The 19,091-nt window shown below is 51.8% G+C and overlaps 6 protein-coding genes across 6 annotated transcripts, besides 29 other annotated features; all 6 read left to right on the top strand.

Annotated features, from left to right (window-relative positions):
* Positions 1-6,054: part of a sequence feature (heterozygous, non-Esmeraldo-like haplotype) that runs on past the window's edge.
* Tc00.1047053506177.60 (uncharacterized protein) lies at positions 254-3,544 on the top strand (the record flags this gene model as incomplete). Its single annotated transcript, XM_808843.1, has 1 exon — positions 254-3,544. One exon carries the CDS (start codon positions 254-256, stop codon positions 3,542-3,544), a length of 3,291 nt encoding a protein of 1,096 aa, XP_813936.1.
* On the top strand, positions 3,853-7,524 carry Tc00.1047053506177.50 (hypothetical protein, conserved; the record flags this gene model as incomplete). The annotated part of the gene is made up of 1 exon (XM_808842.1): positions 3,853-7,524. One exon carries the CDS (start codon positions 3,853-3,855, stop codon positions 7,522-7,524), a length of 3,672 nt encoding a protein of 1,223 aa, XP_813935.1.
* Positions 6,055-6,378: a sequence feature (areas merged during assembly that could not be assigned to a particular haplotype. This can correspond to areas where the two haplotypes were merged or to regions with more than two copies in the genome that were merged during assembly.).
* Positions 6,379-6,850: a sequence feature (haploid, non-Esmeraldo-like haplotype).
* Positions 6,851-14,952: a sequence feature (heterozygous, Esmeraldo-like haplotype).
* Positions 7,864-7,905: a microsatellite.
* On the top strand, positions 7,928-9,388 carry Tc00.1047053506177.40 (hypothetical protein, conserved; the record flags this gene model as incomplete). The annotated part of the gene is made up of 1 exon (XM_808841.1): positions 7,928-9,388. The coding sequence occupies one exon, from the start codon at positions 7,928-7,930 to the stop codon at positions 9,386-9,388; it is 1,461 nt and encodes a 486-aa protein (XP_813934.1).
* Positions 8,488-8,516: a microsatellite.
* Positions 9,619-9,639: a microsatellite.
* Positions 9,850-9,873: a microsatellite.
* Positions 9,900-9,932: a sequence feature (T-rich).
* Positions 10,595-10,617: a microsatellite.
* Positions 10,670-12,547, top strand: Tc00.1047053506177.30 (hypothetical protein, conserved; the record flags this gene model as incomplete). Its single annotated transcript, XM_808840.1, has 1 exon — positions 10,670-12,547. The coding sequence occupies one exon, from the start codon at positions 10,670-10,672 to the stop codon at positions 12,545-12,547; it is 1,878 nt and encodes a 625-aa protein (XP_813933.1).
* Positions 12,644-12,664: a sequence feature (AT_rich).
* Positions 12,770-12,817: a sequence feature (A-rich).
* Positions 13,019-13,070: a microsatellite.
* Positions 13,401-13,448: a microsatellite.
* Positions 13,519-13,541: a sequence feature (AT_rich).
* Positions 14,060-14,079: a microsatellite.
* Positions 14,092-15,780, top strand: Tc00.1047053506177.20 (lectin, putative; the record flags this gene model as incomplete). Its single annotated transcript, XM_808839.1, has 1 exon — positions 14,092-15,780. The coding sequence occupies one exon, from the start codon at positions 14,092-14,094 to the stop codon at positions 15,778-15,780; it is 1,689 nt and encodes a 562-aa protein (XP_813932.1).
* Positions 14,953-15,030: a sequence feature (haploid, Esmeraldo-like haplotype).
* Positions 15,031-15,107: a sequence feature (areas merged during assembly that could not be assigned to a particular haplotype. This can correspond to areas where the two haplotypes were merged or to regions with more than two copies in the genome that were merged during assembly.).
* Positions 15,031-15,209: a microsatellite.
* Positions 15,108-15,281: a sequence feature (areas merged during assembly that could not be assigned to a particular haplotype. This can correspond to areas where the two haplotypes were merged or to regions with more than two copies in the genome that were merged during assembly.).
* Positions 15,266-15,441: a microsatellite.
* Positions 15,282-16,219: a sequence feature (areas merged during assembly that could not be assigned to a particular haplotype. This can correspond to areas where the two haplotypes were merged or to regions with more than two copies in the genome that were merged during assembly.).
* Positions 15,462-15,514: a microsatellite.
* Positions 15,945-16,013: a sequence feature (CT-rich).
* Positions 16,220-19,091: a sequence feature (heterozygous, Esmeraldo-like haplotype).
* Positions 16,489-16,512: a sequence feature (AT_rich).
* On the top strand, positions 16,552-18,108 carry Tc00.1047053506177.10 (hypothetical protein, conserved; the record flags this gene model as incomplete). The annotated part of the gene is made up of 1 exon (XM_808838.1): positions 16,552-18,108. The coding sequence occupies one exon, from the start codon at positions 16,552-16,554 to the stop codon at positions 18,106-18,108; it is 1,557 nt and encodes a 518-aa protein (XP_813931.1).
* Positions 18,285-18,340: a sequence feature (T-rich).
* Positions 18,716-18,761: a microsatellite.
* Positions 18,877-18,922: a microsatellite.

Below are 19,091 nucleotides of genomic sequence, written 5' to 3'. Positions count from 1 at the left end.
TTAAGGGTGTTTTTGTTTTCTCTCCCGTCGAGATTGCTGGGTGAGGGCGACCACGCTGCGAACCACGTGTGTGTGTATGTGTTTGTGGTGGAAGGGACATAGGACGGCTACACAAGCGAACAAACACACACACAGACAGAGACACGCGCTGAATATCATACAGTGTTTTATCTACCATCATTTAGTAAAGTAAAATTTTGCATTGCGACGCCTTGCGTGGGGAGGAGGAGTGTACATTTGATAAAAGTAAGCAATGAGTGAGGTGCTTCTTTTGCTTTCCATGGCGCCTGGCAGTAACAGTGGAAGGTTTGAGAACCCTTCTATGCATTCCCTCTCTGCCACCCGTTCCGTGCATTTGGGAGACACAACTTTCGGAGAGGGAATTCCCCCGTCGGTGGACGATTTCCAAGTAAAATGTGTTGGGCTCCATCAACCACCTCTTTACGAGGAGGAGCGTCACCAGCGCATGTTAATTATGTTAGAGTGCAAGTTGGAGTTTATGACGCTAGTGATGTGGTGCTTTGCAATGAGAATGCGGATTGAAAAGGAGCTTTTGCGGGGCCGGATGCAATCCGTTCAGCTGCAGGAGGCCACTTTGCAGCACCGCATGACTCGCTTTGCCCATGTGGAGGATCGCTTTGGGCGCCCTGTGAGAAACCCTACATTTCGTGTGCTCCTGCAGGATGAGTTTTTTGAGAGGGAACACATTGCGTTACAAGAGACTGTAGAGTTCTTGAACGTTTGGGCAAGGATGATACCCGCACGGATTTCTATGATGCAGGGACCCGCTTTTTTTGCTGAGGTCATGGCAAGTTTAAGGAGTCAAGGGCATGCGGCATTCTTCTTTGAACCAAATGTATTAGCCACAGCCTATCCAGACAAACGCCTGAGTGCATTGCGCAAGACTGTTCGGGGCCTAAAAAGCGATCTCGCCACTATTCACAGCGAGGCGGAGGTGCTCAGTTTCACACTGGATGAGGAGTTTAAGGTTGACGAGGCGGAAATCACCCTAAACGCCATGAAGGCAGGTGAAGAAGGCGAGGTGTTGACTGGAAGGGATGCGGATTACTGTGCCAATGTCATGCGGCTGGCCACGAAGCAGATGGACAAGCTACGCGGCAGTTTGTTTAGGCTCAAGGAGAGACTGCACGAGACGGAGCAGTCTCTGACTAGCACCAAAAGATCCTTGCTGGATGAGAAGGAGCACAGCGCACATTTGCAGCAAATTCTGAACGCCACAGAGGAGATGGCGGCGGCGGTGGCATCGCAATGCCAGTTAGGCTCTTCTCGAGACAATTCATCTGCCCAACACGAAGATGTCGCGAGACCGTCGGGGGACGCGCCATCGACATACACGAAGGGGGTGCTGCAGGAGCTCCGTCGATCGATGTTAATGTTGAAAAAAGAAGTAGATTGGCAGAAGGAGAGGGCCCAGCGAGGGTTTCGTGACCGCGACGCGGTGCTGGAGATCGTATACACCCAGGTGGAGAGGTTAGCAGCTCTCATGCCATCTTCACATTCCTTGAATGAATTGAAAAGGGAGGATATTAACATGACGAACATTGCCTCTATCATGGAGGAAATCATAGCAGGTCTGATGGCTCTGAAGAATGATCGCAGCAGCAACTGTGTGAAGGATGTCCAAACCCCTCAGACTGGGCCCGAAGAGAGGGAACTCGCAGCGATGAAAGCGACCATTGAGCAACTGCGTTCAACGATTGAGCTGCTGTTGTCGGAAAAAGGCAAGGCAGGTGATGGTCGCCCTGCTGTTGCGTCTGCCGCTCCGCCTGTGCCCGTTTTAAACAGTCAGACGGATGTACTGACGATGGCGCTCCGCCGTCTTGAGGAGGTGCGGGGTGAAAAAATAAAGTTGGCTCACGAGCTTGAGGAAATGCGACGGCATCCACGGCTTGCGGGCTGGAGGTCGCGTCACGGAACCGCCGCTGCGGAGAGTGAGGAAGAAGCAGAGCATGATGACAACATGTGGGTGCAATCCGTTCACCGTCTTTCGGAGGCCAACACGCTTCTACAGGAGGAATTGAGGCTGGAGCGGGAGGCCGGACAGTCGCTGAGGACGAAGCTTAAGGAATCCGAGCGTTTCATAACTGAGCTGCAGAAGCAGTGCCGTCGACTACGCCTGAGTGGACGCATTGATCTGTGCGAGGTCATTGAGCAATCAGGGAGTGACAGGGATGACGATGACGAGGAGGAGGACTCAGACGACAGCGACGGTGACAGTACGGCGCGTATTCCTTTCGAGGAGAAAAAACAAAGGGAGGTGGTAAAGAACACAGAGGGGATGGGCTTGGGTGAGCAGATGTCTACAGAATACTACGCTCAGTCTCATTCACCGCATTCTACGGTGTTGACAGACACCTCATGTTCACTGGGGCCACTAGTTGGGACCCTAGGGTCGTCCCATTTTATGGATCAGGAGAATCATATGGCCTGTGTGCGAGATCAGAAAAGGTTGTTGAAGGCACTGTGTGGTATACACGGCATAAAACTTGCTACACTCCTCATTGGGAAAGGAAGCCAGCAGTCATTGTGTAACATGCATGAAATTCTGAGTATGTTTATTGCCCGCAGTATCTCATTGCACACATTTTTTAAATGCACTGGAGCTTCTGCTCAAGTGCTGCGACACGTGGCAGTTATTTATCCGCTTCCACCCAATGAGATGCCATTTTTGCATTGGCGTCGAATGCTGCACCCCCTCAAGTACCAACGAGGATCATCGTCTAAGGAGAACAATGGGCCATCCGTGGAGGTTTTTGACCTTTGCGAGGAGTTTCAGGCCTTAGGAAGGTTCCTGCGCGGGTGCATGGATGTCTGTTTTTCCCACGATGGTCGCTTTATGTATGCACTAACTTCTGCAGATTCAGCTGTCATTGCGCGGTTGTGCTCGTCTGAGTGTCTTAACATTCCTGAAGAACACCAATTTCGTTTCTCTGCTTTTTTGCCGAAAGGAATGACCCCCCACAGGAGTGGGAGCACCGCCAGCGGCAACGGCAACGGCACAGTGTCCAACAACGTTATGAGCACCGGCGATTCAGACCAGTCGCCGCTTCCAATAGATATGTTGGGATGGTGTGGACGAGGTGGAATTTGCGCATGGGCGCTGGACTGCATGCAATTTGATTCTGCTGCAGAAAAGGCGCGTTTCGAGAGACACTTGAAGAGCGAATACCGCCTCGTGCTACGTCTCTCTGCCAAGGAGGTGCAACACTTTGTGGGCGGTAGTGTGGAGTTGATGGGGCTGACGGTTGTTGGAAGGACCGTTTCTCGGCTCGTGATGTCACTGACAGCGTACGAGGCGCTCTCGCCGCCGCACCGTGCCCAGATCTTGCAGTGGTACGGTGGGCCGCAGGGTATTTTGCTGCTAAACGTTATGAACATTGAAAGTCTGACGGGTGCGCCTTTGCGGCGTCTTCTGGCGATGGTGCAGTGGCACGGTCGTTGGCCGCTCTCCAAGACACCTCCACGAGAGGCGCTTGAGCGGTTTGGCTTTCAACCTCATCAAAAACAGCAACGGCGGCCATAACAGACACGGCAGTTTGTTTGGTTGTGTTGTCGGTGCCTCTGGGTCTTCGTCGTTGCTGCGTGTGTATTTTTCTCTTTCCCTTTCTCTATTTCTCTCTCTATCACTGTATTTTTTTATTGGCCGCGTTTGCGCTGGCTTGTCTCTTTCCATCCATTTTTTTTTTGTCTTTTCTCACCGGCTGCGAATTGAATCACGTGCGTCTTTTTTTTTTTTTTCTTTGGACTTCTTTCTTTTCTCCCCTTTGGCCGTTGTGGAAATAATCGGGGGAGGGGAGGGGCTTTTGAGGCCGTCGAGGCGGTTGGCAAGAAATGGCAGGCGATGAGGCGCTGCTGCACATTTTCGTCGGTACCCTCTCGGCCGACAAAACGACGCGGGAGCAGGCGGAGGCGACCCTCACGCATATCTCCGCCGACCCGCGGCTGATCACGCGGCTCATTCATTTCTCCTGTCAAGAACTCCCGTTTCATGATGTCCCTGCGGAAATGCAGCAGGCGTTGCAGGCCGCATCCATACGTGTGCGCAACGTGTTGGGCCGCAGTGACTGGAATCGAAATCCGTACTTTACTGAGGAGACGAAGAGTGCCGTGCGGGAATGCATCGTTCCACTTCAGTGCGGGTCACATGTGCCGGAGTTGGTGCGCCGACAGCTGCTCGCCGCCACGCAAAACCTCATATGCTACGACTACCCGCATCGTTGGCCGTCGCTGATGCCGCAGCTGAGACGAATACTTGACGAGTGTGGTGCACACCTGTGCGTTTTATCAGACGCATCATCGTCGCGGGAGGTTGCCACGCTGCGGCTGAAAGGGGCTCTTGGCATCCTGCGGGCATGCTGCAAAGTCTACAATAATCCAATTAAAATTGACGCGGATGATATTGAGGCGTTCATTGATGCTTTTTGTCCATTGCTGCTGTCACTCACAGAGATGCTGGTATCCGTGTGGGCGCAGGAGTTACTGGCGCAACAAACGCCGCCACCGCCACCGCCGCAATTGAATGGCATCCCGGACCCTTCTTTCCAGTTTAGCACGAAAAGGAAAGAGAAGTGCATGTTTGTTTTATCTTTGTGGCACAACGAATTGTCTCACTGCCTGCGCATTGCACTCAAGTGCATTCATTCACTCACCGAGGCGCGTTGGCCACGTTTTCTCTGCGACCAACCAGGGATGGATCGACTCTGCAAGGGTTGCCTTGGCCAACTGCTGGACGCGAGTCACAAAACACTGCTGCCACTCTATCGTCTACGCATCCTCAACAGTGACTGTGGCGACTCGAACCTTTTTTCCTTATTTCATGAGTCCGCTGTGTGGAAGCTGTTGAAATGGACGCAAGGCATGTGTCTCAAGATGATGCAAGATCTGATGTTTCCAAAGAGATGCGAGCGGCGTGCACGCGCGGCGGCGAAGTACTTCTGCGATCATTACCTGCCGGGGTTTGTGCAACACGCACTTGACCTTGTACGATGGCATGCGACGCCTCGCCATTTGACGTCCAAGGCTTACATCATGTCGCTGGAGATTCTCACAATGGCAGTGGATGGACGGGAGGCGTACCGCAGCGTCATTGCACCAAATGCGGAAGAGATTTTTACTTCACTCATCTTTCCGCGTCTCACCTTTTCGGCTGAGGATGCCGAGTTGTGGACATCTAACCCTGCCGAGTATGTGCGGCTACAAACAAGTCCCGCTGGGGACCTGTACAGCGCGAAGGTGGTCTCCTCAGGTCTTATGCTTACTCTGGCGGCATCATCCAAACCATTTCACGACGCGGATTTTGTGCACCACGTTGTGCAGTATGTCCTGGAGCGGCTCACAACACACGCCAAAGCAGCGGCGCAGGGGGATATGGAGGCGGCACGAGTTGTGGATGCCTGCCTCTTTGCCATTTATCAATTTAACAAAGTTCTTCGCTCCATTGGCTTTGGGGATGATCGGGTGGAGTGGCTCTTGACAAATTATGTGGCACCTGCAGCGAAGTATCCTGTTGGATTTCTACGGGCCCGCAGCATCCTGGTGTTAAGTGTTTTTGCGTCTAAAATTCACTGGAGCAGTCCACAGGCGTTTCAGTTTGTTCTCTCAGAGATCCTCCCACTTCTGCAGGATCCCGAGATGCCGGTGCGAATGCAGGCATGTGCCTCCATCGCCTCCCTTATCTGCCATCCGCATGCAAGGGACGTCATTGCACCCTGCATCAGTGACGTCATTCAGCACTATTTTTACGCCATGCGCCTCATGGACAGTGAGGGGGTGGTCCGCACCCTGCGCAGGACGATCAAACACTACCGTGATGTTCTCTCACAGTGGGCACTACATCTCACCGAAATGTTGGTGCAACACTTTCTCCATGTCCTGGAGCGGGTACTCGCCGAGGAAGTTAAAGATTCTGAATTCACGCCATTTACAGAAAACACCGGTGGTGACGCACGGTTGGATCCACTGGTTTCCGATGAAGATGCTGTCGCGGACACTATCATGACCGCTGATGAGGTCTTGGAGACACTCACAACACTTGTGCGTGCTGTTTCTCAGCAGGAGGTGAACTCTTCTTCCAAGGCATCAGGGGAGGGTGGCCTCATTCTGCAGATGCAGGAACGCATTGCCCCGTTGCTTTATGTTGTGCTGTCGAGGGAGAAAGGGAGTTGTCTTGGATTTATGGATGCCTCGCTCATGTTGCTCACAACAATATTGTCACTGAGCTCTGCTGTCGCATCGCCCATGTGGCGGCTGTTGCCATGCATCCATCAACTTATCGTGCAAGGCGCCGTGGACTACTTTTACCAGATGCTTCCGCCACTGGACAATTTTGTTTCTGTGTCACCTGAACAGTTTCTCCTTTTCCCGATGAGTGACCTCTGTGCGGTGCCGGAGTTCGCGGCGAACATGGCCTCCATGACACCCGCTCAGATCGTCTGTATGATGTGTGATACCGTGATGCAAAGCAGCCACCTCCTGCACCTGCGTGATCTCTCTGCTGTTCCCAAAGTGTACGACTCCATCCTGCAGAACTTGTGGCTTTTCAAGCAGCGGGAAGGAGGAGAAAACACAACAGCCATAGCAATGGCAGACAGCCTCGTTGAATACATCCTGCAGGCCGCACTTCGCGTGTTGAATGACTCTTCTAGTCAAGAGAAGCAACGCCGTACGCTTACGCTCCTCTTTGCCAATAATGTGCTTTCCGCGATCCTTGCGAATGCCGCACTCACTGTTAGAATGCTCTCTAGCGCCGGGGTGCTTTTGCCGTTTTTTGTTCATTACATACGGCTTGTGCAGGAGGAAACCATGCAGGTGATGCTACGATCGTACGACCGCCGTCTGTTTGTCATGGCCATAGCAACTCTTGCACGGCTGCAGACGGAACAGGCGGAGTTGGCAGCGAGTCTGGAGGAGGTGCTCTGCGGCGTTTTGGAGGGCGAAGTGCTGGAGAAGTACAGTCATCGCGAGGGTGCGATGGTCATCACGGAGGTGGGAATGCGCGAGTCACTCAGCGATGGGGACGACTATGATGAGGAGGAATGGAGCGGCGAAACCGAGAGCGACAGTGGGGATGACGACGAAATGGAAGATGAGGAGGATGAAGAGGAGGAGGCGTTGGGAATGGAGAATGATAAATGTCTGCAATCGCTCCTCCATTCGGCGGCGGATGTGCTGAAAAGGGACGCAGCTGCCGCCGATGACGGGGATGACGATGAGGGGGAGGAAGACAATCTTCTCGACGAGACTGACTTTGTGGCTCCTATCGATGCGCGCAACGCGTGGGCCTTTTTGCTGGAGTCCTTCCGTCACGCATCGGCAGCCGCGTCTACACGTTTCTGCCAGCTTGTGGGTGATGCCAACTCGCAGCGGCAGTTGCAGTCCATCATGCAGCTGAGCGATGCGGTGGAGCAGCTGCTGGCGGCCCGCGGGAGGCCAAATGCCGCGGACCCCCATTCCCCTCTTCCCCACCCTCCGGTGCGTGAAAAGTTAAAGCCGCACGTTTTATAATTTTCCCCTTTCTTTCATCCTCATGCGTCCCGGCCGTGTTTCTAAGCGGTGTGTGTGTGTTTGTGTGTGAAGAAGAAACAGGCAAAGAAAAAAAAAAAAGGAGGGACTGCGTGGAAACCACAACAGTCATCATAAGTTATATATAAATATAAATCCACAAACACGCACATACACAAGTAGGGAGGAAGGGAGGGAGGGATAAATAAGGAGGAATAGAGGTTTGTTGGCGTTACTTACTTTTTACTCCCTCACGGTGATCTTGAGTTCTCTCTTTTTTTTTTTTTCTCTTATTTCTTCCATTGATATTATTTGTCTTTCTATCATTTTGTTATTTGTAGCATTTATTTATTTGTTCTAGTTTATTTTTTTATTTATTTATTTTTTGCTGCTGCCAAGGTGAGCAATGCGGTCATCTATGTTGCTGCTTTTGCGAGAGATGTTGCGGATGGTCAAGAGATGGGCAGGCCTTTTTGCCACGGTGTCTCTTATTATGGTTTTTGTTCAGACGGTGGTGGTGTATCTGTATGCCCCTATGCTTTCCCGCGTGCCGACGTTCATTGACGTTCTTCTGACGTTTATTGCCGCGTCGGCGTTCTTCATGACGGTGTGGTCGCTGGCTTTATTAACCACGAGACATCCGGGGGTGACGCCGTCGTGCCTTGCTGAGGAGCGCATGGAGGAATTTATGCGTGGGGTGCTTGCAGATGTTGTGCAGCGAGGCGATGCGGATGAGACGCATGAGGAGGGGGTCAACGGGGAAAAAGGCACCGTCTCCCACGACATCGCCGCAGCGGAGGCGAAGGATTGGCTGGAGGAGGGCCACAGTGTCAACAGGGCAGTTGCCGCCGTGCAAGAGCCGCATTTACGCAGCGCTAACGCCCATCAGGATTCAACAGACATTGCAGTGGATGTTATGAACGCTGCGGAGGACTTACAGGTGCAACAAAAACAACAACATGAAGGGCAGCAGAAGCAGCAGCAGCAGCATCAGCGAATAACTGATGGGAGTTACAAACGTTGCCGTCGTCATCACAATTTCGGTGGTGCTGACGGCAAAGATTTGGAAGGTTCTTCCGGCAAGTTATGGTTGCCGCACCGGAATATCTTTTTGGTCGCTTCCGACGCCCTTGCGGCTCTTGACCGCTCTACCGAAAGCTGTGAACAGGAGATGTCATTTCTTCTTGGAGGGGCCCGGCGCTGTCGCTTTTGCCGCATCTACAAAATTTCTGAGACGCATCACTGCTCGAAGTGCCGTATCTGTGTGTATGAGATGGACCACCACTGCCCGTGGATAGGTCAATGTATCGGCCACGACAATCATAAGCATTTACTCCTGTTCATGATCTACCTTATCGTTTTCCTGGGGACATCTTTGCTGCACATTTTGGTTTTTAAAGACAAAGGGCGTACCTCTATTCTTTTAGAGGACACATCTTCAATTTTGCTATTTGTGGTTATTTTATCTGGAACCTTCATAATAATCCTACTGGTGTTTTTTGCGCAGGATTTGTTTTTATTGGGAAAAGGCGACAGCACACTGCGACTGTTGCGACGGGAGGAGCGCAGAGATTATGAGTCGCGGCGCCGCGGGGCGTATGCCTTTTTGATTGACGATAACAGCGACAGCGGCGATGGGGTTGCGGCGCGGAGGTTTGATTTCAAGAACTTGCGTCGTGTGTTTGGCACGGGCTCCGTGTGGCCGTGGTGGTTCCTGCCGCTGCGGCCCCAACGACCGTCGCCGGTGGAACAGGAAGCTGAGCTTTGGGCCGCGCACAGAGCGATTGCGCTGCGACAGCTGCGGGCAATAGCGGACGCCGATGATACCAGCGGCGGCAGCAGCGAGGAGGAGATGAAGGAGGAATAGGGAGGCAGCGGAGGGTTCCAACGCCTGTGAGGCCTCTGGAATTTATCGCGTGTATGCGTGCGCATTTTTTTTTTGTTTCTTTTCTTTTTTTGTGGTGCAGAACCCAACGGGACGACATGTTGGATGCGGGGGGACGTGTGGGACTGAGAAAAAGAGGAGGAGAAGGAAATGTGTGTGCCTGCATGTATGTGGAGCGGGCCGCAAAAGATGCTTCTGTTCACAAGAAGATTAAAAAAAAAAAAAAAAAAAAAGGGAGACAAGCGGCGGCCAAAGACGCCGGGTATTTTGAACGAGCGAGTAGTAATAAACTTTTGCGTGGGGGGTGTGCTACCCGGGAAGATGTGTGGTTATGCTCAGGCGTGCCTGTTCTGCCTGTCTGTCTGTCTGTGTAGGACGGGGGATAAACCGAAGGGCCGCTGCGGCATGCCGATCACAGTGCCACACACACACAGTCGTCGTGTAAAAAAAAAAAAAAAAAAAAAAAAGCAGACGGAGAAGAAAATGGAAATGGAAAACAAAACAAAACAAAATGAAAGGGAACAAATACACCAATTTATAACGTTTTTGGCATGAGCGGAAGCTTCTATTTGTGTCTATTGTCATTGCTTTAGAGGGGTGATGCCTCCTCTTTCTTGCAGGGAATGACGAGAATGAGAAGAGGACGGTCTATCTCCTTCTCTCCTTCTCTCTGTGTGTGCATTTTTGGCCGACGGATGTCATTTCCTGCGAGTTCCTCTCTTTTTTGTTTCCTTTACTGTCTGTGCTTTCTTTTTTTCCGTTTGGTCTGTGCATCACGCAACCACCGTTGCCGGCAAAACACACGTCATTGCGGCGGAGAGAGGAAGCATCCAAAGAGAAGCTCTATTCTTTACATATATATATATATACATACAAGTATACAAATAAACAACAAGCAAGGCAAAAAGGTGCAGCGGAAAAGAAAAAAGAAAAGAAAAGAAAGGGCGAGAGGCACTCGCGCACACGAAGAAGACATATTTTCATACAGACGGACGTGTGTGAAGCATCCTGACAGGCCCGTCGGCAATTGTCAAGCGAGGGACGAGAGGGGCGCGGGAAGTTACACTCACAAAAGGGGGCGGGGGCGAATTCTCGTTGACTCTCGTCTAGCGGGACCTCACGGCGGAAGGAGGCGTAGGCCGTGAGACGAACAGCGGAAAACTCAAAGAGAAAAAAAAATTAAGTACAACCGCCACCACCACCACCACCACAATAAAAAAAATATCAAAGGAATTCATAACCAACTAATAAAAGAGGGGAGTCATGTCAATTCATGGCGCCATCACATTCTTTCTGGATCAGGACCCCGGGGCCATTGGAGTTTCCGCGCTCTCTTGCTTAGCATCGAGCCTCAATGAACCCGGCGTTGCCCACTCTCTCGTTGAGCAACATCGTCCTGCATGCAAGGAGGTGCTCTCGCGGCTTGTGGCCGTTGCAAATGATGCTGGCAAGAACCCTAACGCACGCATTTTGGCACTGGAAAGTCTGTATGGCATTTCAAACTTTCCCGATGTCAGGTTTCGCACTGGGGATTTACTTGACGCCGTGCAAAAGTTGAATGAATCGTTTGAGGAGTTTCTCGAAACACAGTCTACGGGGAATGGTGATGCACAACTCGAGATGCTGACGGTGCTGTTGTTTCGCTGCAGTGACTACATGCGATTGAAGGCGGGGGATCTGTTACGGCAGTTGTATAATAACGACGACGCACGACTCGTGTCGACGCTGCAGATGATCATGAAGAAACGGTCATTGGAGTGGAATATTGTGCATGCCTGTGTGCGTTGCATGTATGAGTTGACCACCCCAGTGACTTACTTCACCGCCCCTGATGAGAATCTTCCCATTGAAACAACAAAGGTGAGTGCCTTTCAAGAAAAAATAACGACGATCCTCATTCATTTCTCTGAGGGTAAAGCGCTGCAAGAACTGTTTGCGGAGCTCGGCGCACGCTGGGCCATCGCCGTGGGTGAGGAGCGGATTGAACAGATTTTGGAGGGCCAAAGCCCCGTGAAGGACTCCGTATGTGACGGTGTAGCGATGAGGTTCTTGGGGTTGTTCCGTTACTTGGCGGTGATGCTGCTCAACTTGGCCGACTTTTGCGAGCGGATGGATCTTGTGCGTGGCTACCAGCGATCTTTCATCACGCAGCATCAGAGTTTTCTTGGCGACACGGTGATACCCTTTTTGTCTCTTACACTTCTTTGCTGGGAGGCCAGCTGTGACACAACACTGGAGTCGCAGAACAATCCATTCATGAATGTGGCCATTTCGGTGTTGCGTTTGCTGCGTTTTGCCCTTTACCGACCGTCACAGGCGTTGCAGGAATCCCTTGCGCTGTCGCTCAGGGCTCTGACGCGACATGTGCATCGGCTGGAGTCCCTCCTCTGCAAGGAGTATGTGGGCATGCTCGTCATTGTTCTTACCGTGGAGGTGCTGTGCAATGTGAATGCTGTCAATGTGGAGCCGCTCACCGCGGACTTCACTGCGCTGGTGAATTTGATATCAACCGACACGAACCCGCTACGCCCTGGGGCGCATTTCACGGTGGCACAGGCCTTCACATATTGCCTTTCGAACGAGACGTCAATGTACTGTGCCCCGGACAATGAGTCGGTATCCCTGCTGCGTCAACGGCTCAGGTTTGAGGATGCGGAGATGGCCAACGAGGCGGCGCGGGTGGTGCAGGCGTTGGAGGAGCAGTTGGGCATGCTGCAGACGCTCATGATGGAACTGGCCGTTGGACAACTTATTGGTGATCTCTCACTTTTTGCATCATATGCCACGGGATCGATTCCCTCTGGGCAGGCGCCGCCTGTGAAGACTGGTGCCTGTGACACAAAGCAAATGCCAGAAAAGGAAAAGAAAAAGACGAAGCACCCGGCCAAGTATGTCTGCATGCTGACACGAAAACTGATGCGGGAGCCTGTAGTGTTGCGCAACGGTCATCACTTTGAGTTAGACGCGCTACAGGAAGTCGTGGATCGCGTTGGCCACGTGGATCCCCTCACTGGCGAGGCTTTTGACGAGGAAATAGAGGTGGATATGGGTCTGCAGCAGGAGATTGCACAGTACCGAATAAAAATGGCTGCTCGCGGGGATAATGAAGCAGCAGGGCAAGAATTTCAAATGGGCACTTAGTTATTTAAATATATACACATGTATACAAATGTCCATGCATCGACATAAAGGCTTTTGCCTGTGTGACTACATATTCCATTATTTGATTGCGTACACATATATTTAATATATATATATGTATATGCGTGTGCGACTAAATGTTTTTTTTTTTTTTTTTTGCGTGCGTGCGTGTGCGCTGATGGTGTTTTTTTCTTTAATGGTTTGCCATTTTAAGTGAGGATATCTTTTTTTTTTTTTGTTGTTGTTTTTTTCTGCTTCTTCCCTTTCTTTGCGTGTCGTTGGGTGGTACATTTTTTTGTTCGCGTTTCAGCTGCGCCGATTTTAGTGTATTTGTGGGTATGTGTTTGTTTGTGTGACGCCTGGGGGAGGCGTGTGGGGAGAGGCGCCGGCGACGGGACGGAGGGATGGAGGGAGGGGGGCACGGGCGGTGGAATTCTTCGCCCGCTCACTCGTTTGTTCCCGCGGCGAGCCAAAAGAAAAAAAAAAAAAAAGGGAAAAGGAGAGAAAAGGAAATAAAAGAGAAATACGCCTGGGAGACAACGGCGTGAAGAAAGTACACGGGGGGTGGGGCGTGTGGCAGCGTGGGTCATTTGCAGCCACACACGCAGACAACAATGAAAGAAGTGAATGTACACATGCTGCTTTTGCGCGTGCGTGTTTTTTTTTTTTTTTGGTTTGTTTGCTCGTGCGGGAGAGTGAGGCGTTGCTGCGGGCGAGAAGGCACAAACACGGACGTGCATGCATACATGCATGTCCAATTGACACACACACACAATTGCAGTAGACATGAGGCAGCCCTTTCCCCCCTTACTCCTCTTCACACTTCTTCAAGCAAACACATAGCGGATGGTCATTTTTTTTTCTTTTTTCTTTTGTTTTTTATGTTCATTTTTTTTTTTTTCCTGTCTGTCTTACACAGCAATGTATAGAATTTCAATATTGCCTCACTCGGCACACACACATACACACGCAATATATATATTATATATATTTTCATCCACGAAAAGAAACGGGGCGAGGGACGCGTTATAAAACGAGTTGGATCAATCAGACAGTTGTGTATGCGAACAGCAGTACGGCTCTATTAACTGAGGGGTGTGTGTGTGTGTGAGTGCAGGGACGTGTTGTTTCAGGCGTATTGTGTTTATTGTCTCTCTCTTCGTGTGACGGGATTTTGCGTTTTTCTTTTTGTTTAAACGTCTTTTTTTTTCTTTTTTTTTTCTGGACGGGGAGAGCAGCACCTACACAGCGGGGCAGCAAAACAGCGAACACGAAAAACAATAAAAGGAATCAAAAGGAAAGGAAAGAAATAAAAAAGGGGGGATAACCTTTTTTTTTTTTTCCACAGGATTTGACAGGATTTTTATTCTCTCTTTTGGGTACAGCCACAATTGATATATTTTCACATTGCCAGACAGGAGAAAAGAAGTGGAAGTTGCAGTGGGCTATTTAACAACAGGGACGCTTCTCTGACGACTGAGTCACAAGAGGATATATAATTGGAGAGAGAGAGTGTGTGTGTGTGTGTGTGTACATTTCTGTCTATGGGGGCTGGTGTGTTTGGTTTGGCCCTGTGGGGCGGCATCGTCTCCGTTCTGTTGACGGCGGCGTTGACATCCACCGCGTCCCCGACAGATGGACCGCGGATGACGGCGGAGCAGCACCACCGCACGTCGGAGCGTGTGATTGAGCACCACTCCTTTTCCCCGCCGCTCCTGCGCAACTACTACGGCGAAAACGAGCTGCGGCACTGGGCCATCGGCGGCACCACCGTCATCACGGACAATTACGTCCGCCTGACGGCAGACCGTCCCGGGCAGGTGGGGCACTTGTGGAACACGGAGCCGCTGGACATGCCCTCCTTTGAGATTGTCGTGGGGTTTCACTTGCACGGCAAGGGCACCGGCGCCGATGGCTTTGCGTTGTGGATCACGACTGACAGGCCGAGCCACAACGGCCCCTTGATGGGCAGGCCGATGGAATTCACTGGCCTCGGCATCATTTTTGACACGTACGACAACGACGGCCTCCGTGACAACCCGGCGGTGTACGTCCTCTTCAATGACGAAAAGCAGAGGAACCGGCAGTACAATACACAAAAAGACTTCAAGGGGGAATATGTGGGGAGCTGCAAATACGCCTACCGCCAGACCTCCGCGCTGCCCTCGACAGCGCGGATTCGGTACGAGGGGAATGCTCTGCAAATTTTTCTCTCTCTTGATGGCGAGAGGAATGAGCTGCAGTGCACCACCATCTCCGACCTCCGCCTTCCGATCGGCAAGGGGGGGTATTACATTGGGCTGAGCGCCGAGACCGGCGACCTCGCCGACAGTCACGACATCCTCTTTGTCCACACTATGCCGATCGAGGGGGTCAGTTACGACCATGACGTTTACAGCAGACGGACTCTCAATCAGGAGGTGGAGAGTCACCGTATACTCTTATTCCCTGAAAGACATCAAGAGGAAATCCGGCGACATGTGCAACAACAACAGCAACAACAGCAGCAGTATGAACAGCCGCAGCAGTATGAGCAGCCGCAGCAGCATTATGAGCAGCCGCAACAGCATGAGCAGCCGCAGCAGTATGAGCAGCCGCAGCAGCATTATGAGCAGCCGCAACAGCATGAGCAGCCGCAGCAGTATGAGCAGCCGCAGCAGCATGAGCAGCCGCAACAGCATGAGCAGCCGCAACAGCATGAGCAGCCGCAGCATTATGAGCAGCCGCAACAGCATGAGCAGCCGCAGCAGTATGAGCAGCCGCAGCAGCATGAGCAGCCGCAACAGCATGAGCAGCCGCAGCAGTATGAGCAGCCGCAGCAGTATGAGCAGCCGCAGCAGCATGAGCAGCCGCAGCAGCATGAGCAGCCGCAGCAGTATGAGCAGCCGCAGCAGTATGAGCAGCCGCAGCATGAGCAGCCACCGCCGCCACCGCCGCCACCGCCCCCACCGCCGCCACCACAGCAGCGACAACAGCTGAGTTCTTATGCTGCAGATAAAGAACGTCTGAGAGAGTTGGAGAGGGAGCTGCAGGAACTTAAGCAGCGCCGACGTGCACCACGCCCGGACCGTTACCTTGACGAGGAGGAAATGGATGATGAGGGTGGTCTGGAGGAAGCACAGGAAGGCAATGACGAGAGGGAAAATGCGGACGACGATGGGTACGACGACCAGCCGCGTCGACGTGGGGGTCGTCGAATTAAATCCATGCGGAACTTTCGTAGACGTCGGTAGAAGAACCGGAAAAGGAGAGATGCTTGACGCACTGACAAACACACACACACACGCAGACGGACGGGGGGACGGCGTGAATGGCAGCACCGAATGATGGACGACGCAAAGCAGAGGAAAGAAACGGGAAACGGAACAGAGAAGAAAACGAAATACGCCAATTAGTCAGGAGGAGAGGAGGAGGAAATAAAAGAAGAAGGACGAAGAAAAAACAAACAAACAAACAAAAAAAGGAGGCGGTAGGTGGAAAGGAGAAATGATGCGGAGCGAAATGTACGAAGAGCGAGTAAGCAAAACCCACTGAAAGCACCCAATGGAGCAAAAAAAAACAAAAAAAAAGGACCTTTTCTTTTGTTTTTTTTTTCTTTTTTTGATTGGAGGGCATAAATTATTTTTTTAAATGCTTTCCACCCACCCCGCTTCTGACTTTTACCACGATGTTTTATTCCAAAACACACACACACAAACACACGGGCACACAGATACGTTCAGAGGTGTATACATGAATGCGTGTTGGGCTGTAGAAACACTGAGAGAGAGAGAGGGAGAGAGGCCCGTGGCCCCACATTTCATCACGCTCGTTGCACACGCGTTTTTCTTTTCTTTTCCATTTTGTTTTTGTTTTTTTTAATGGAACCGACAAAAAAAGGAAGTAAAAAAAATTTTTCTCTGTCCCTCTCCCTCTCTGTGTGTGTGTGTGATTGTTAGGCCTTTTATTTATTTATTTATTTTTTTGCGCTGTGCGGATAAGTCTGTGGTGCCTGAAGCTGTCGCATGGGGCGTGGGTACAGCAACAGCCGCAGCAAGAGTGCGCGGCCGACCCTGCGGATGAAGCGCCGGCGGTCATTTTCGCTGCAGCAATTGAGAGGGTCCGTGCGGCCGGCCCACACGACGCGCCAGAAAGTCGCTGCTTTCCCAAAGCCGGAGGCCCAAACCCCAACGGTAGATGCGGGACACAAAACCTCAGCAAAGCGGGCGCCAACGCCGCAGCGAGGCGGCAGTGCGAGGGTGCGGTCTGCGTCCACGATTCGTCAAAAGCTCGCGCTCATGGAGAAGGAACTCGAGGGTGAGTTGGAGCCGGCAGAGCGGGTGGCAGAGACAATTGTGAAGCCGGACGTTAGGACAAAATACAAGTCTGCCGGGCGTGCTCTTGACGAGGTGATGGACATCCTCGCAGCTGCGTGCGTGCCAGGGGCAACCACAAAACAATTGTGTGATCGTGGCGATGAAGAACTTCTGCAGCGGGTGCGAGCGATGTTCTCCAAGGCGAAGGACGCGGACGGTAACCGCATTCTCCGCGGTCTCTCGTATCCAACAAATGTCTCGGTGAATTACGTCCTCTGCAATCATGCGCCGTTGGTAGAAGAAGAGGCCGTCGTGCTGCGCGGTGGCGATGTGGTGACGATTCATATGGGGTGCCACATTGACGGCTACCCGGTCACTGCAGCAAGAACGGTTTTTGTGCCACATGACGTCACTGCTGAAAATGAAGAGGTGCGGCAACTCACTCAGGGGGCAAGTAACGCGGTGGAGGCGGCACGTGTGGCATTGCACGGAATGATTCATCTCCTGCAGCCAGGCATGTTGAACGCGGATATCACAGACTTTATACACCGTGTGGGAAATTACTTTGAAGTCCAGGGACTAGAGGGCGTACTCTCAAACCGCACAAAACGATGGGTTCCAGATGGCATGGAATGCATCATCACACGACGTGTGTCAGCGGAGGACCCTCACCAGGACGTTGCAGATTGTACCATAGGTGCAAATCAGGTGTGGACGCTGGATGTAGCCTTTACCGATCATCCCTCGTACAAGGTGTCACCTGCTGATGGTGTGACAACAATTTACCGTCGTAACGAAGTGGAATTTCAGAGTGACGCCCGCGTGCGTTCTGTACTTGCCTCGCTACAAGAAATTACAGGGAAGCACCAGTGTTTCCCGTTTAGCCTTAAACACTTGGAGAACCCTCTTAAGGCACGCATGGCCGTGGCGATGTTGCGGCGGCAGGGCGTTATTGACCCTCTTTCTGTCCTGCGCATCAAAGGGGAGCGCCACATCACCGCACGTTTTTCCGCCACGGTGGCCGTCTCTGAGAGGCGCGTGACGGTGTTGTGTGGGCTGCCACCAGCAGAGCCGTTGGTTGTGCCGGACGACGTGCGACCTCCGCCTCTTCCAGATGACATCGCTGCCCTGTTATCCGACCCCCTCGTCTTTGCAAATGCAGGGGAGAAGCAGCAGGAGAAGAAAATAGACAAGGAAGAAAATAAGAAGGGGTTACATGCCGTAGCGGATTTCAATGCCAATGAAAAGGAACAGCAGGAGGAATGACAATGGGGGTGAGACAAACGTCTTTTTGGTTTGCTTTGCCACTTTCTCTTCTCCCCTCTTGCCTCCTCTCTCCCTTTGTCTTTCTTCTACACGTGTAACGGCTAACGGCGGATGGCCCATGAGTAGGGCGACGCCGCGGCGGAGAGGGCACCGGCTTCTCCCCCGCAGCCAAATTGAAAAAGGAAAATAATAATAATAAAGAGATGAGCGGAGAAAAAAAAAGAAAAGAAAAATGTTGTTGTTAAATTTAGGGGTGAGGAGACATGAAGGGGATAATTCACTCAGCCATTGCAGACAGTAACAAGGATGGGTGAAGAGCGGCAAAGGACGGCGCGGCCTTCACGTTGGGGGAGGAGGGACCAAATGAATAAAGAAGGAAAGTGATGTTTGTTGCCGTTTATTTCCTCTTTTTTTTCTTTTTCCTTTTTTCTTTCTGCTTGTGTGCATCCGCAATGATTGGACCGTAAGCGTGAGGCACAACGATCTCATCAGTGCATGCTCCCTGCCGCAGTCGTCTTGACGATACGCGAAGGGTCGGGTGCTGTCGTATGAACGGGAACTTTTTTTTTTTTTTTTTTGTTTGCATCTGGTTGTATTGGGGGTGTCGCTCTTCTTTCCTTTCCTTTTCTTTTCTTTTGTCTTGTCTTTTCTTTGCTGCACTGCCTCCGTTTTGGGCTTAGATATCACACGCGTGACGAGTCAAGCCAGAAGTTTTTACCGGCACGTGGAGATAACAACACACCGGCGTCGCGTAAAGGGGGAGGAAGCGAGAGAGAGAGAGAGAGAGAGAGAGAGAGAAAGAAAGAGAGAGGGAACAGAACCAACCAACCAGCGAGTGGAGGGTTTTTTACCTGCACCGTCTGGGGAGGAGGGGGAGGTTTTGGGTTCAGTCAACGCGGGAGGGACATTTTGACCGACGAGGGGGGCCGCGAGGAGAAAAGTGGGGTGGGAGGCGAGAGAGGGGGTGGAAAAAAAAAAAAAAA

The sequence above is a fragment of the Trypanosoma cruzi genome, genomic scaffold (genome assembly GCF_000209065.1).
Source record: "Trypanosoma cruzi strain CL Brener 1047053516303 genomic scaffold, whole genome shotgun sequence".
Lineage (NCBI taxonomy): Eukaryota > Euglenozoa > Kinetoplastea > Trypanosomatida > Trypanosomatidae > Trypanosoma > Trypanosoma cruzi.
This window is presented reverse-complemented; position numbering and strand designations above follow the sequence as displayed.